The sequence below is a fragment of the Mytilus edulis genome, chromosome 2 (genome assembly GCF_963676685.1).
Source record: "Mytilus edulis chromosome 2, xbMytEdul2.2, whole genome shotgun sequence".
Classification (NCBI taxonomy): Eukaryota; Metazoa; Mollusca; class Bivalvia; order Mytilida; family Mytilidae; genus Mytilus; species Mytilus edulis.
This window is the reverse complement of record NC_092345.1, coordinates 55,237,336-55,255,022: the sequence shown is the minus strand read 5'-3', so window position 1 is coordinate 55,255,022 and position 17,687 is coordinate 55,237,336. Positions and strand designations below refer to the sequence as shown.

At 30.8% G+C, this 17,687-nt stretch overlaps 1 protein-coding gene across 1 annotated transcript in view; it reads right to left on the bottom strand.

Moving 5' to 3' along the window:
* The window catches only part of LOC139510271 (uncharacterized), a 27,208-nt gene extending 9,521 nt beyond the window's left edge, over window positions 1-17,687 (bottom strand). Inside the window, exons 1-3 of the mRNA XM_071296764.1 lie at window positions 17,602-17,687; window positions 4,876-6,382; window positions 4,141-4,251 (exon numbers count right to left, since the gene is read on the bottom strand). Of these exons, the coding sequence (XP_071152865.1) occupies window positions 4,141-4,251; window positions 4,876-6,313 (1,549 nt within the window). The 5' untranslated portion in view covers window positions 6,314-6,382; window positions 17,602-17,687. The remainder of the gene's footprint in view (window positions 1-4,140; window positions 4,252-4,875; window positions 6,383-17,601) is intronic.

Sequence of the window (17,687 nt, the reverse complement as noted above, 5' to 3'; positions counted from 1 at the left end):
TTTTTTATTTATGAAATTTCAAATGAGAAAAATTGAACCCAATTTTTTTAATCACATCCCCCTTTCCCTTATTCCAAAACTAATCTCAATTAAAATTTCTAATGGAGTTTGCAACAATATCTACTCATTTAAATACATCATAAAATATTAAGATGTAAAAAAACTGCTTGTTATCACTGAATGGTAAAGATTATTTTAATTTATCAGTTGGTAGTAAAAAGTGAATATACATTGTATATTGTATATAACAAAGATTTAAGTTGATTCTGGACAAAGAAAGATAACTCCAATTAAAAAAAAATCTTGCTATTGCACAATATTTTGCAATTAGATATTTCTTGCTTACTATTCTGGACAAAGAAAGATAACTCTAATTAAAAAAAAAATTGCTATTTCACAATATTGTGCAATTAGATATTTCTTGCCATTGCGCAATACTGTGCAATTGAAAAGACTTGCTATTGCACAATACTTAATATAATAATTTTAGATCCTGATTTGGACCAACTTGAAAACTGGGCCCATAATAAAAAATCTAAGTATATTTTTGGATTCAGCATATTAAAGAACCCCAAGATTTCAATTTTTGTTAAAATCAGACTACGTTTAATTTTGGACCCTTTGGACTTTAGTGTAGACCAATTTGAAAACAGGACCAAAAATGAAGAATCTACATACACAGTTAGATTTGGTATATCAAAGAACCCCATTTATTCAATTTTTGATGAAATCAAACAACGTTTAATTTTGGACCCCGATTTGGACCAACTTGAAAACTGGGCCAATAATCAAGAATCTAAGTACATTTTTAGATTCAGCATATCAAAGAACCTAACTGATTCATTTTTTGTCAAAATCAAACTAAGTTTAATTTTGGACCCTTTGGACCTTAATGTAGACCAATTTGAAAACGGGACCAAAAGTTAAGAATCTACATACACAGTCATGACAGTTAGATTCGGCATTTCAAAGAACCCCAATTATTCAATTTGGATGAAATCAAACAAAGTTTAATTTTGGACCCTTTGGGCCCCTTATTCTGTTGGGACCAAAACTCCCAAAATCAATACCAACCTTCCTTTTATGGTCATAAACCTTGTGTTTAAATTTCATAGATTTCTATTTACTTATACTAACGTTATGGTGCGAAAACCAAGAAAAATGCTTATTTGGGTCCCTTTTTGGCCCCTAATTCCTAAACTGTTGGGACCTAAACTCCCAAAATCAATACCAACCTTCCTTTTGTAGTCATTAACATTGTGTTTAAATTTCATTGATTTCTATTTACTTAAACTAAAGTAATTGTGCGAAAACCAAGAATAATGCTTATTTGGGCCCTTTTTTGGCCCCTAATTCCTAAACTGTTGAAACCAAAACTCCCAAAATCAATCCCAAACGTTCTTTTGTGGTCATAAACCTTGTGTCAAAATTTCATAGATTTCTATTAACTTAAACTAAAGTTATAGTGCGAAAACCAAGAAAATGCTTATTTGGGCCCTTTTTGGCCCCTAATTCCTAAAATGTTGGGACCAAAACTCCCAAAATCAATACCAACCTTCCTTTTGTGGTCATAAACCTTGTGTTAAAATTTCATAGATTTCCATTCACTTTTACTAAAGTTAGAGTGCGAAAACTAAAAGTATTCGGACGACGACGACGACGCAGACGACGACGCCAACGTGATAGCAATATACGACGAAAATTTTTTCAAATTTTGCGGTCGTATAAAAACTGTAAAATTTCCTTAAAATTACCAATTTTAGGGCAGCAACCATACAACGGGTTGTAGGATTCATCTGAAAATTTGTGAGGGGATAGATCTTATTCTGATGGACATTTAAATCTTGAAAGATGTGCCCTAAATGTCTTAGTTTCAAAGATATAAAGCAAAAACTCCATTTTACCACTATGTTCTAATTTTAGCCATGTTGGCCATTTTGTTTGGTAGGTGGGGTCATCAGACACAATTTTTAAACTATATACCACAATTATGATTGTGGCCAAGTTAGTTAAAATTTGGCCAAGTAGTTTCAGAGAAGAAGATTTTTGTACAAAAAATGACAAAAAAAGTTGTTAAAATTGACTATAAAGGGCAATAACTCCTTAAGGGGTTGACTGACAATTTTGGTCATGTTGACTTATTTGTAGGTCTTATTTTGCTGACCATTATTGCTGTTTACAGTTTATCTCTATCTATAATAGTATTCAAGATAATAACCAAAAACTGCAAAATTTCCTTGAAAATTACCAATTCAGGGGCAGCAACCCAACAACAGGTTGTCCAATTCATCTGAAAATTTCAGGGCAGATAGATCTTGACCTGCTCAACAATTTTACCCCCATGTCAGATTTGCTCTAAATGCTTTGGTTTTAAAGATATAAGCCAAAATATACATTTTGCCCCTGTGTTCTATTTTTAGCCATGGTGGCCATCTTGGTTTGATGGCCAGGTCATCTGACACATTTTTTAAACTACATACACAAATGATGATTGTGGCCAAGTTTGGTTAAATTTGGCCCAGTAGTTTCAGAGGAGAAGATTTTTGTAAAAGTTTACGGATGACGGACACGGGACGACGGATGCCAAATGATGAGAAAAGCTCACTTGACCTTTCAGGTCAGGTGAGCTAATAATGAGCTTTGTAAAACCACAGATATGACTTAAAACATAAGTAAAAAGAAGGTATGAATTTTGACAAAAATTGTGTGTATTCTACCTTCCCATATCCATAGTTTGCGAAATAATTGTTGAATATATTTTTTTGAATAAAACATTGCAGTTTTGGCTAAAGGTCTTTGTTTTCATGGTTTATATAGCCTTTAAAAGAAAGGTTAATTCAGCAAATAGAGAAATGAAACATACTCTAATTGACTCTAATATGCTTAGCAATAGCATGAATAGTGGAGAGACCAACAGTATTTCATTATAATGCTAATGGCTTCAAACTGCAGATCACTGAACATAAAAATAAAACTTCTAGATCATCTAAGATGTATTTCAGCTAATGATATGAAAAAATAGGTTTTAATGATAAAAGAGATAAAAGGGGTGTATAACTCTTGATGATATAGGTTAAATACAAGCAAACAGTGTATGTGTTAAATCCTAAACAAATCATATTTTCATTTATAATACTAGAGTGAAATAATCTGGCTAATCATGCAATGTGATTGGTTACCATTAGCCCATTTCCTTTTTGAACAAAAAAAGAAGATCAGAATGGTAAATGTTATTGAAATTGGGTCAGTATAATAAAATAATTATTCAGGCTCCACAGGGTATATATGGGCTAATATTAAATATGCTTATATTTTTGTATGTGTCCTATATCCACATTGCATGAAGGCTCAGGAAGTATAAAACACTGACAGGTAAAATAGATCTGTATCTCCGGTGAAGATCCTAAATAACAAATAGTATTCTAATATTGATACAGAAGTAATTCTTAAAGCAGAATATTACTTACCACTAAATAAGAAAATAAAGCAAACCAAACTGAAAAAACATTAAACAACATTAAAGTTACTATTTAACATGAACAGATTAAAAGTAAACAAAAAACATGAACAAAATTCTGGAACCAATACAAATATTTAAATTTAAAATTAAAATTACAAAATTTGTGATTTTTTAAAAAAATCAAGTTTTTACCATTTATTTTAATTTGTCAATCATTATTAAATGTGTTATATGTAAAACTAATGAGCAGAATTTCAATAAAATATATAAGGCACATCTACTTATAATAACAACTGTGCAAATTTTCATTGGCCTCTTACCAATACTTTTATAGTTTTTGATTTTATAAAAATATTACAAAAAAATGGATTTTTTAACTGTTTTGTTTTTACATAAATGAAGTATTTCAGAGTTAATGAGACAAATACCACCAAAATATACATATCTACATGTTATGCACAACAAGTGTGCAAAATTTCATTAGCCCCTACCTTTTCTTTTGGAGTTTTTACATTAACAAAAAATGTTGACTGGCAGACAAAATGAAAACTACCTGGCTCCCACATCTGGATGCAGGGCCCTAATAATTAACATACCACTGATCATTTACTCACTTGTAAATCAACAACAACAAAAAATATTTACAACATATAGAAATTGATTTGTTTTTCACAATTTACCAGAGTTGGTGTTTAGATTAGGACCTTCAACATGTTGGTTTATTTCCCACAATGCACCTCTTGCAGCATGTCTGACATCCTCTTTGTCTGAAAGTTGTAGTCTGTCCAGTTCTAAAAATAAAAATGAAAATATGACTTATTTATTCAATATTTAGAAATAGAGAGTACCAGTGGAGGATCTAGAAATAATTGATATAGGTTAAATACACTGGCTGCCTAAGAGGGGCCCATTTCCGTCACAATTAAGCGATTCTCTATATAATCAACCAAATTATTTTCTCAAAAGGGGGGGGGGGGCCCTAAATTCGCCTCTGAGTACATATAAGCATTCATGTACAATGATTTCAATTTGTTCATAGTTTCTTATTAAAAATGTAAAGTCCTTCACTTTTGGTTTCTTTTCAGAGAAATCAGAGATATACACATATTGTGTATATATTGTTTGATTAAATTATAAACAAAGCAATCATCATATACAGATTTCAAATGCAGAAAATTACCAAAAAATACTGAGGAGTAAACAATTATACATTGTATTATTCTTACCAAAAAAACTATAAGTGACTGATAGAAGTGTAATGTTTCTCAAAATTTGTGCTTTTTTCACATTTCTTGATCGGTGTGAGAAAATTGAATGTAAATAACTGAAATAAGATTACTTTTTCTTTTAGTATTTTTTTTTAGCTTGCATTCAATTCTATAAGATGCAAATATCTGTACAATAAAAATATTCACCTTCTAAAAGTTGAGAATTTATCTTCATTTTCTCTTTGTTTGAGTCGTGGAAGGACAATTTCCAAATACCCGTTACTGTTAAACATACTTCTTCATCTGAAAAATTCTTGGATAAGATTTCTAAATATAGATTTAAAACATCTAATGACATAAGTTTCTCCTTGTTTTCATCATTTGCCAACAGATTATTCAAGCCATGTAGTATTTCTGATACGTTCATCCCATATTTGTATGACATGTGATTGTCAGAACATTTAGCATTTTTCAGAATATCAATGATGAATACCAGCACTTTACAGTCGGTACTGACAACATGAATTTCAGAATCATTAACTATGTATGACATCACAATCAAACATTTAGCTCGGATCATTGCAATCTTGGTCTTTGATAATCTTAACATCACAGACAGAAACGGACAGCTTCTCAAACTTTCCTTAAAATTTGAACAATGTCTGCATATATTGTGCAGAATTCCAAGAAAAGCTTTGATAATGTATTTTAGATTTTTGTTTTCTTCAAATAAATCACATTCTATTATTAGTCTCATTATATTATATAAGTTCTGAAGTGCTTCAGTATCTTCAATTGTTTGCTTACAAAACAATGGACTTGAATCTGACAACATCCAAGCAACATTTAATATTGACTTTACTTGATGACATCCTATAAAAGAATCTGTTTGTTGAAAATCAACGTCTTTTAAATGTTTCAGACAGTTTTTAAAGATGATATTATAGTCTGCTTTGACAACCCTCTCTACAGCTGCTCCACATTTTTTACCCTCTTTTTTGTCTGGTTTTAAACAATTCCATATATGTTCTAAATCTTTATTATGTTTTATGTCTAGTATATCATCTCTTTCTCCTAAAACTCTAACCAATCCAGATAGAGACAACCTTTCATCTTCAACATTCTGTAACAATCCTCCTTTAAATAGAGACAAACTTCTTGCTGCTTCTGTACTTGGAATGTGATTAGATGTTTTACAATTTATTTCCTCGTCTTTTGGTATTGGTGGTGTTTCACAACTATCTCTTTGTGGAAGATTTGCATTATTATTTTTATCAGGTAGAAAATCATTGACGCTAGGGTCACTTTCAAGTATAGAGTCTGGAAGAATCTTTAACATCATAAGATGGCTGACATCTGGTTTCTCACCTCTATGTTGATAAGATGTTATTAATCCGGTATCTGTCAATGAAGTAACCATGGTAACAGGTTCATTCCCACAAATGTCTTTCTGTTCAGCCTGACATTCTTTACTTTCGTCTTTTTTATCAAAAGCAATATTTTCCTTTATATTCTCTTTAGGATTTGTAACGGACTCGTCATGAGTTTTTCGAATGCACTTTTCACTCTCCTTGGGTAATTTATCAGGCAACACACTAATTAACTTACATGACTTTATATCATCATGTAATGTTTCCTTTTCCATCTTACAAGAAATAAAAATTGTCTTATCATATGCTCTTTTCCAATATATATACTAAGCATTCAATACATTCTGAAAATAGATTTGAATTGATCAATTATTCATTTGATATCTATTTATTGACTTTAATAAACAGGAATCATTGTTGAATGAAGTTGTTTAATATGTATCTTTGGTTTATATTTATTGACCTAACAGTCTATGCTAACAAATGTGTTCTCAATCTAATTAAAATTAAATCTCTGCACTTGGTCCCCGTTGTTAATATGTCGTGTGACATATAAACAACGTTTTGTTTTGTACATGTTTTTATATGTGTTCATGTGTTTCAGCGATGATCCTTTTGTACTGGATTTTATACTGAATAAAATTATATATAAACAACAAGGAGCAAGCGCAGAGATTTAATTTTAATTAGATTGATGTGTTCTATATGTATGTCACTGGTATCTTCAGTGAAAAAAAGAATCATGAACAGTTGACATGGTCGACAGACAGACAATGACATGGTCGACAGGTTGACATGATCCACAAGTCAACAGATTGCCATGCATGGTCAATAGGTTGACTGGGTCAACAAGTCATTCCCTGTGAACTGTTTTGAGAGCTTGAACATATAAATGTGTATTAAAGAACTGACCATTTATCTTTTGAGGGAGGCAGTGTATGTTTCTCTTCCAAAAAACAATTATTTTAATTTATTTGTAATTAATTAATTAAAGGCTTATTTCAGCAAAGTCAGCTTTTTTTCATTTTAGTTCCTTGTGAAGTTTTTTCAATTTTGTGCTGACTGTAGAAACATTAATTTTTGTGGGGTTAAAACTTTGTGGTTTTGTCTCTATACAAGATTTCATGGGGATTTAATTTCATGGTTTCCAGTAAATGGAAGTGATCTTATATATGTAGGTTAAATTTTTGTGGAGGTTTTAATTTAGTGGATATATTCTTTCCCTTGAAATATATGAAATTAAATCCCCCATGAAAATTTCTGATTTTACAGTATAAAAATTCTTTTAACTGACAATTAATTAGAGAATAAATCAACTAATGCAAAATTTAAATAGAAAAATATTCAATATGTGATCGACCCACTATAAATTTATGAATGCATGTAGTAAATGAGTTCATTGTCAGTGTTGTTCTGTCACAAATTGAATATATTTTTATATATTCAAATTCTTGGAACAGTTGTTCATTTTTATTTTATTGGAGGACTTTACAAATAAATATCCTGACCTAGTAACCATGATAACAACTTAGCTAAATCAGTCACTGCTAGTAGTCTGTTGTTATTAATGTATTATTGTCATTTTGTTATTTTCTTTTGTTTCCTATTCTGACATCGGACTCAAGACTTCTCTTAAACTGAGTTTTACGGTGCATACTATTGTGCGTTTGTTTTTTCTACATGGGCTGGAGGTATAGGGGAGGGTTGAGATCTCAAAAAACATGATTAACCCGCCGCATTTTTGGGACTGTCCCAAGCCAGGAGACTCTGGCCTTTGTTAGTCTTGTATGATTTTTAATTTTAGTTTCTTCTGTATAATTAGGAGTTTAGTATGACGTCCATTAACACTAAACTAGTATACCTATTTGTTAAGGGGCCAGCTTAGGGACGCCTCTGGTGCTGGAGTCACAGGCACTTGTTTCTATCCATTGGAAGGTCGACTATCCATACTTCTATTTATATGGATAGTCAACCTTCCAATGGATAGAAACAAGTGACTGTGGCTGGAGTTTCTCTCTGCATTGAAGACCCATTAGTGGCCTTTGGCAATCAACTGTCTGATTATTCTGCCACTGTGTGTTGCGCATGAAAGTCCAAAGAAAAATTTAATTATATTTACATTTTGTGAAAGTTAAAATCCTATATATACAGGTGCTCTTTAAAAACAATTGTTTATGTCTATTTTGTCAGCCGAGCCTTGAAGCATTCAAGACTCGGGGTGGTGGTAGTGGATAGTGGTAAGGCATTCCATTCCCGTATTGATTTTGGATAGAATGACATTTTCCTTATATCAGTACTACAAAGAGGAACCTGGAAACATCCAGTACAAGTTGTTCTTGATGCTCGGCTTGTTGGAATGAGCCTAGATGTTGCATCTACATTAACTAAGCAATTAGTAATTTTGTACATCATGCACATCCTTGTTGTTGATCTCCTCTCTTCTAATAGAGGTCAGTCATTTACAAACGTATCAACCGTATCGTATACGTTGACGTATCCGCATCTGCAGATATATCAAAAAATATTATGTGATCCAGAGCTTATTAATACATGACCATTCTTCATTTAAAAAAAACTAATTGGAATCTCTTTGAAACAATCAAACATACACTTTCAATATTTGTGATAGTGGTGTTTTGTAAAAAAAATAAGGGGTTCTATCAACTACTTTTACATGCCCTGAAAAAGGAGCCAATGTAGGACAGGTGCACGAGTATCGTACACAATCCTTTAAAAATCTAGTTAAAAAGATATTTCAAAATATTACATGAATAAGCACCAAACAAAAAATGAAATCAAATTTACGTCTTATATACATGTAAACAGTCAGGGGACTTACTTAAATGAGTGATTTTCTAAATCACTGATTCAAGTAACACTATTTCCATAAAGGTTGAAAGTAAGAGTTGTCTTTCTTTAATAATCACCTATTTAAGTAGTACAAAATAATCACTAGAAGAAGTGATTAAATTTTACTGTAGCTTTAAATATAGAATACTAATGATCCAGGGACTAATTATGTTTCTAAACTTATCAGAACTAACATCTGTGTTGTCTAGGATGACCAGGTCATTTCAGGTGATGACCTTGTACTGAATCTAGGATGACATAAAAATCACTTGTTTAAGTATCATACCTCAATTTCCTTCCCAAAAATCACTTCTTTAAGTATCATTATTTTAATAACCCCCACTAATTTCAACACCCCCCGAACAGTGAAATTTTTTATCGCGAACAGTAGAATTTTATTACATAATCTGAAAAATGGAACCTTGAACTTTACAGGAAAAATACTCCCACTGCTGGGAAAAATCTGTTAAGAAAGTATCACTTCATTATGTAAAGCCATTATTATAGCATTTTTTCAACTAAAATAGAATTTGCAGCTAAATAATAGCATCAAAGGCATAAACCTTGATACTTAAAAGAAGCAAAAAATTATTCTTTTTCAATTTTATTAATGAAAAGATATTTTTTAAACCTATGTGTTTAAAATTTTGGTAAAACTACAAAATCACAATTTGTGACAAAACTTCAAATTTGCTACTCACATAAGTGATTTAAAAATCACTTATTTCAGTAAGTCCCCTGACTGATTGTAAAGGAACATTGAATATTGTTCATTTGCGATTTTATCATAAAAGGTAATACAACAGTAATGAGTATCACTCTATTTGTCAAATAACAATTTGGTTCTACGTGAGCACAAGTTCATACACAAACAAACGATTTTACCGTATTCACTCCTATCATGCCTGTAAACTGTTCCAACTATCCGGAATATCTTTAAAAGTCGGGTTACATTTTCAACAAAAACTCGATATTTCCTAAATTGTTTTGTAAATTTCTGTATTAGAATTAGTTGCCCATTTGCATGATTGAAAGTACATAAAATTAAAGCTTGGGATCACATACTGATTTTTGGTATACTTGCAGATGCGGATACGTCAACGTATATGATAAGGTTGATACGTCTTTAAATGACCAACCTCTATTTGTTGCCACTCGAGTTGCTTTATCATGGTGTCTACTGATGATGTGTTACAGTATTTGTTAGTAACATACCTAGCCCCTCTGCATTGTACTATCTCAATTTTTTTCTTGTTGTTTTGTTGATGTTATGTACATGTACATGGGTACTCCTACATGTCCTATTTAAATCTGAGCTGATGGTAACTCCAAGATATTTTGCATCCGATACTCTCTCCAGTACATCATGTACATGGCCATGAAGGATATAATCTTTTGTGATTGATTTCTTTTCTTGCTGATGGTCATGACATTGCATTTGTCTGTGTTGAACTTCATGCGCCATCGTTGTTCCCAGTCTGATAATTTGTTCAAGTCCTCTTGCAGTGTTGTGTCTTGTGGTATCTGCATCTGATGTTAGTGTTAGATAAATGATTGTGTCGTCTGCAAACAATCTTATTCTTGATCGAACCCCCTCTGGCATATCATTAATGTAGTAGAGGAAGAGTGCCGATCCAAGGACTGAACCCTGTGGTACACCTGATTCTACATCAATTAAGCCAGAGCTTACACCTTCAACCACTATTGACTGTTCAGTGTTGTCTACCACTTAGGAAACTCTGGGTCCATCTGTTGGTTTTTCCTTCAATCCCGTATTGCCTTAGTTTATAGATCAGTAGTGGGTTGCACTAATGACAGGACGATTGCCCGGATAGTGACAGGACAGTTGACCGGACGACATATAAATAGTCATAACTTTTTTGTTATCCGATAGATTTGTTTAATATTTGTAAACCTGAAAGATATTAAACTATATTTTATGAATATAAAAAAAAAAAGAGGAAAAATAATTATTTTTGAGCAAAAAAAGTTGACCGGACGGTATTCACACTCGCCAATATACGCTAAATATATATTCAACTGGTTGACGACAAGTGTTAATATCTCTTTTCGGCCTAGCCAAGATCAGATGTGCATTTTGTGTTTCACATGAAGTCAAAAATGAGTATCACCTCAGGGAAAAACTCTTTTGATATTTTGGTTCAAAAAGGGTTTAAATTATGAAAAATTGCTATCGTTAGGCTAACACTGGAAGCATTTATATAATTACATGCAGTTTTTGGAAGAAATATTTAATATTTTTATTAAATAAATGGTGTTTAAAAACTGTATAATATTCTTTAATGGTTGGCTTCAAGACATGGTCACCAGTGTCAGATTTTTGGTCAATGACAAAGACAACAAAATATGTTTAGAATTATTGAATATCTAACATTTTAATTGAAAAAAAAATGACAAGAACATGTTTAACTCGCAGTTATTTCAAACAACAGTAGCTTTCTTTGATCATTAATCTTATCTGATAAAACTGTATCCAAAATTATCTATAAATAACAAAACTTCCAAAAAAAACCTTTCTTTTGGTGTATAGAACATTAAAATAACTTGATGCATATTCTTACAATAAACAATCAAACTTAGCAATACAATTTATATGTTTTGTCTACGGACAAGACATTGTATTCATATTTAATGAAATGCATTATTAAAACCTAATTTTGATATAGCTGAAAGTGTTCTCTTGAAAAAAAACCATACATTTTATCAGGTTTATCTATCAAATGATGCTTAACTTCCAGGAAAATGGAAACAAATACATTTTGATAATGTCTACGGACAAGACATTTTATTGATATTCAATTAAATGCTTTCAAAGATGATTGTTAAAGTTAAGATTAAAAGTTACTATTTAAATTTTAAGCTGTGTTTTTTAAATTTTTGAAAATATAAAAATGTACCCATAATTCTTTACATATCTCAATAATTTATTGATTAAGCCAAACTGAAGACACATTCTTTTAACTGAAATCCATATATCTGATTGTTTAAAACAATCAAACTATTATTAAAACTCAATTTTGACATAGTTGAATGTGTTCTCTTAAAAGAATAACATACATTTTACCTATCAAATTAGGCTGAAATCAAGGAAATTGGATACAAATATATTGTGGTAATGTCTACGGACAAGACAATTTCAGTTAAAAAAAAATCTGTTTGAATTAATTGTGACTATATTCATGTTGAAAATACTGAGTTTTAATTTGAATAGATAACTTTCATCACCTATAAATAAGATTTAAGTTCCATAGTAGACAAATAATTGAATTTAATACTTGTTATGTACAAGTGTCTTGTCCGTAGACACCTCTTCATCTGCTGTTAATACTGAAATGCAAAAGATAAAGTTAGAAATAGAGAAATACTTTTTCTTCATTTGATTTAGTTAATCTTTTAAGGTATGCATCAACTGGAATAAACAATATTGAAGTAAAATAAGGTATGCTTTTTATGACTGATAATCTGACACTTTTTAAAATCCACTCCCGTAAAGTAATTTTACAAAAATTGAGAACACTTAAATTACCATTTATTTATTAAAAATAAGATATTTCTAAGTTTAAACAACACATAGGACTAATTAAGACCCATAAAGCTAAGCAATATTGATAAAAAGACATGTCTACGGACAAGACATGTGTCTACGGACAAGACATTCTGACATATTTTTGAATTTTTTCCTCTATTAATAGATGGTAGAAAAAAATGTTAGTAGTGTTTTCATATCTACAAAAGAACAGGAACTTAGCAATGCAACATAAATGTAATTATGCTTCCAGTTTACTAGGGAATGCATGTCTACGGACAAGACATTTTTTCACTTTATTTGTATATCCAACTTTGATGGCATATATCTCCAGCTAGGGTACTGCAATTTTGATAAATGAGGTAGGTTCTGATAATGTATATACTAGAAGAGAAAACAAAACACATAATAGCATAAATTTAATTTATTTTTCTCTTTTATCACTACACTGAGCAAGCTAAAAACAAAAGTACAAAATTGCATAACGAGCGCATAGTATTCAACTTTTTATCATAACTTTGTAACCACTGAAGATTTTTTGTTGCAACAACCAGTAAAAGAAAGAAGAATAAATTATCTATAACAGTGAACCAATAAGGTAGTTCAAATTAAGTTCACTTATTAACTATCAATTGATAAAAAAAAGGTAAATTTTAAATGAAACAACATAACGTGTAATTTTGCCCATTTTCAGCGTGTATTTTAGTGGTTTTTTTTCAAAACGGTAACACCTATACATGATATTGGATATTCATTGTGAAACCCTACATTCTCTTCTTCAGTTCAAAGATGTATTACTTATGTAAAGTTTATCTTCTTGTCTTTACAAGCCTATAACATAGACCCAATATGAAATGCACATCTGATCTTGGCTAGGCCGTTTTGTTTTACAATATTTGTCCATGAAACTCAGGAATCTGTGAGATTTATAAATATATTATACGAAAATATAAACTTGATTGCAAAAAAACGTGTTTTTCTCAAAAAAAAGTTGACCGGACGGTATTCACCCTCGCCGATATACGCTATATATATATTGAAATGGTCGACGACAAGTGTTAATATCTCTTTTGTTTTACAATATTTGTCCATGAAACTCAGGAACCTGTGAGATTGAATAATATATTACACGAAAATATAAACTTTAAAGTAAAAAAGAAAACAAATCTGCAAAAAAAGTTGACCGGACGGTATTCACCCTCGCCGATATACGCTATATATATATTCAACTGGTCGACGACAAGTGTTGATATCTCTTTTGTTTTACAATATTTTATCATGAAATTCAGGAATCTGTGAGAATAATAAATATTGGATACGACAATATAAACTTTATAGTGAAAAAAAAAGTTTGTCTCCAAAAAAAGTTGACCGGACGGTGTTCACATTCGCCGATGTACGCGTTAATTATATTGAACTGATACAAATAAGTGTCAATATCTTATTTGTTTTACAATATTTTTACACGAAACTAAGAAATCTACGAGATCAATAAATACTTGATATGAAAATATAAACTTTATAGTAAATAAAAATGTTTTTCTTCAAAAAAAGATGACCGGACGGAACAAACATTCGCCGTTATATGCCTTAATATAAGTTGGTAGACCCAAGTGTTTATATCTCTTTTATTTTATCAAATTTATGAAATCTGAGAGATCAATAAGTACTTGATATGAAAATATAAACTTTATATCAAATATGTTAAATGTTGTTCTTAAAAAAAAAGTTGATCTGAGGGAATTAACATTCGCCGATATTATTATTTAAATATATTGAACTGATCAACACAAGTTTTAATATCTCTTCATTTTTATAATATATCTGTCCATGAAATGAAATAATTTGTGAGATTAAATAAATATTTTACAAGAAAAATAAACTTTAAAGTCATAAGAAACCTCAAATTGAAAAAAATCATGCATATGTTTTTTTATAACTAAATGGATAGTTTTCATTATACAACTTGTGTACATATACTTTTTTCTGAGGAAAATTCTTTAATGTGTCCACATTTACAAGAAGTTTATTTGTTTTTAATTGCTTGCTTCCAGGAAGCAATTCGCCGACGTATTTTCCGTATGCATAGTGACCTGAGCGTAACCCTCCTCGTAAAAATCCGGCGATCGCAATACGCATGGATCTGTCATTAAAATAAACAATTATCTGATTGTACATGTTAAACACGTGCTCAATACCCATGCTTTTTGTCATTTATTTACTATAAGGTGACAATCGGTAAACTTCGGCTTTAAAACACGGCATTTAATGAGCAGCCATATTTGTTAAATCATAACAGACAGAGAGAAAAAAAATTGACGATTATACGATATATTTGCGTAAAAAATGACAAAATCGTGCACAGAGCTCTAAGTTTATGATATAAACATGCATTGGTTCAAGAATCGGATAAACATTATTTTTCACCACTCACTGGTTTCATATGACTTTAAAGTAAAAACAATGAGCCCAAAATGTTTATGTGAGCGAGTTCACCAATGCATATTAGAAGTAATGATATTTAATCAAATTAATCTAATTTTGACACTTGTTGTAATCACCAATCAAGCCAAATAACATGTCATTAAAGTTTTCCCACCTGAGACATCAAATACATTTAATTGAATTACCTTATAATCAGTTGGTAATTAGTATCCAATTTTTAAAGAAGAAATTTTATGAAGTTCAGGATTTCAGATTAACATTTAACTCACCTAATAATAACTATTCAATTGTTCAGTCATTTATGCTCTGACTTTCAACCAGTTCAGATCACACAAATTATATTTCTACTATATTTTGCTTTTAGCATGTCTTTTTAAAGACAATTTTCAATATATATTCATTATTGAACTATTGATATAGATAGATTGATAATTGTGTTACTATATATATTGCTTTATTCAAAAGCATGTCTTTTTAAAGACAGTTGTCAAACATATATTTATAAATACAAAAGTAAACAGATTGATATTAGTGCTACTATATATTGCTTTATTTAAAGGCATGTCTTTTTAAAGACAGTTGTATAGCCATCATATTAGTACAACTTACCAGTAGACAAAATATCAAAATGGACAGTGGGTCTATTGTCTATATGCATACAGATGTATTACATCAAACAGAAATAGTAGATATTTTAACTAAACCTGAAACATCTTGTACATCGAATGTTCCCCCTTATAAGCCAAAGGCAAACGAAGTTTACTTGTTTCAAACTGGTGCAAATGATTGGAAATGTGACCAATATCTGTGGATAAATAATGGTACAAAATCAGTCACCATTGGTAATGATGTTCTTAAAAAACATTTTTACAAAATCCGATTACCAGGAACAACAGACAAAACAAACGGTAGAAAAAGACCAGTTGGTTCTTTACAGTTTAAGAAAACTGCATATAGTTTGAAAAGTAACAAAAGCTTAATACTTGTGCATTATGAGGGAGATGAGACGGTATATGTACCCGTTGGCCATGGCAACAGCAAAAAGTCAGATCCCCCTGAGTATACACGCACTGCTCCTTCTGTATTAAGAAAAATAGAGCAAGACATAAGGTCAGGTGAAAAAACTGCCATGGATGTTTACAGAGAAAGCATATCAAATGGTTCAGTTTCTGGTGAACACCAAGGGGTGCTAAATGCTAGAAATGTGAAACAAGTTGAGAACCTAGTAAGGAAAGTCAATGAGGAAGAAAGACTGAGCAAAGATGATATATATAACCTTTTGCTATTGGCATATCATATGGATGGATTCATCCATGAGGTGACAGTTTTCCCTGATTTGAGTTCAATCATTGCTTTGCCAAAAATGAGCAGGGGGCAGAATTATTCTGGCAGACGGAAGGGGTCGGTTAACAATTTGTTGCCGCCAATTTTTACCATTTGAACAAATTGAAACAATTTCATTTATTCGATAGTAATATAAACTATTAACTATAAACAAGGATTTCTAACTATACAAATCCTTGCTATAAAGGTTATTTTTTCATAAAATATTGCTATTAACAATAGTATAACCAAAGAAGAGATATTTTAGTCTTGTGTCGATCAGTTCAATATATTTAAGGCGTATATCGATTGAATGTAAAATCCGTCCGGTCAATTTTTTTTTTTTTTATTATTTAAATATATAGTTTAATTTTTCGTATAATATATTTATTCATCTCCAATGTTTATAAATTTCAGGGACAGATATGGTAAAAAAAATAATATTAACACTTATGTCAATCAATTTATTATTATTAAGGCATATATCGGCGAATGTTAGCTGTCCGGTCAACTTTTTTTTTAAGAAAAATATTATTTTTATCATAGAGTTTATATTTTCATATCATATATTTATTTATCTCGCACATATCTCAGTTTTATGAAAAAATAGTGTTTACAAAAAAAAATATTTACATTTTTTGTCGCTCAGTTCAACGCGTACATTGTACATCGGCGAGGGTGAATACCGTCCGGTCAACTTTTTTTGCAGATTTTTTTTCTTTTTTACTTTAAAGTTTATATTTTCGTGTAATATACTATTCAATCTCACAGGTTCCTGATTTTCATGGACAAATATTGTAAAACAAAAGAGATATTAACACTTGTCGTCGACCATTTCAATATATATATAGCGTATATCGGCGAGGGTGAATACCGTCCGGTCAACTTTTTTTTGCAATCAAGTTTATATTTTCGTATAATATATTTATAAATCTCACAGATTCCTGAGTTTCATGGACAAATATTGTAAAACAAAAGAGATATTAACACTTGTCGTCAACCAGTTGAATATATATTTAGCGTATATTGGCGAGTGTGAATACCGTCCGGTCAACTTTTTTTGCTCAAAAATAATTATTTTTCCTCTTTTTTTTTTATATTCATAAAATATAGTTTAATATCTTTCAGGTTTACAAATATTAAACAAATCTATCAGATAACAAAAAAGTTATGACTATTTATATGTCGTCCGGTCAACCGTCCTGTCACTATCCGGGCAATCGTCCTGTCATTAGTGGTTCCCATCAGTAGTGAATGGCTTTCTTTGTCAAAAGCCTTGGATAAGTCCATCGTCCAGCTTGTTTCCTTGTCTGCTCTATGCCTATGGTCGTGTTGTTGTCTCTTTGACAAATTCCCCATTTCCATTCTTTGTAAACTAAGTGGAGCATATAAACAAACCTGATAAATATTATTAGAGTTATCTGGTTATTAATATTGACAATGGGAATCCTCAGCAGCAGCAGCAAAGGGAGATAAATGTAATA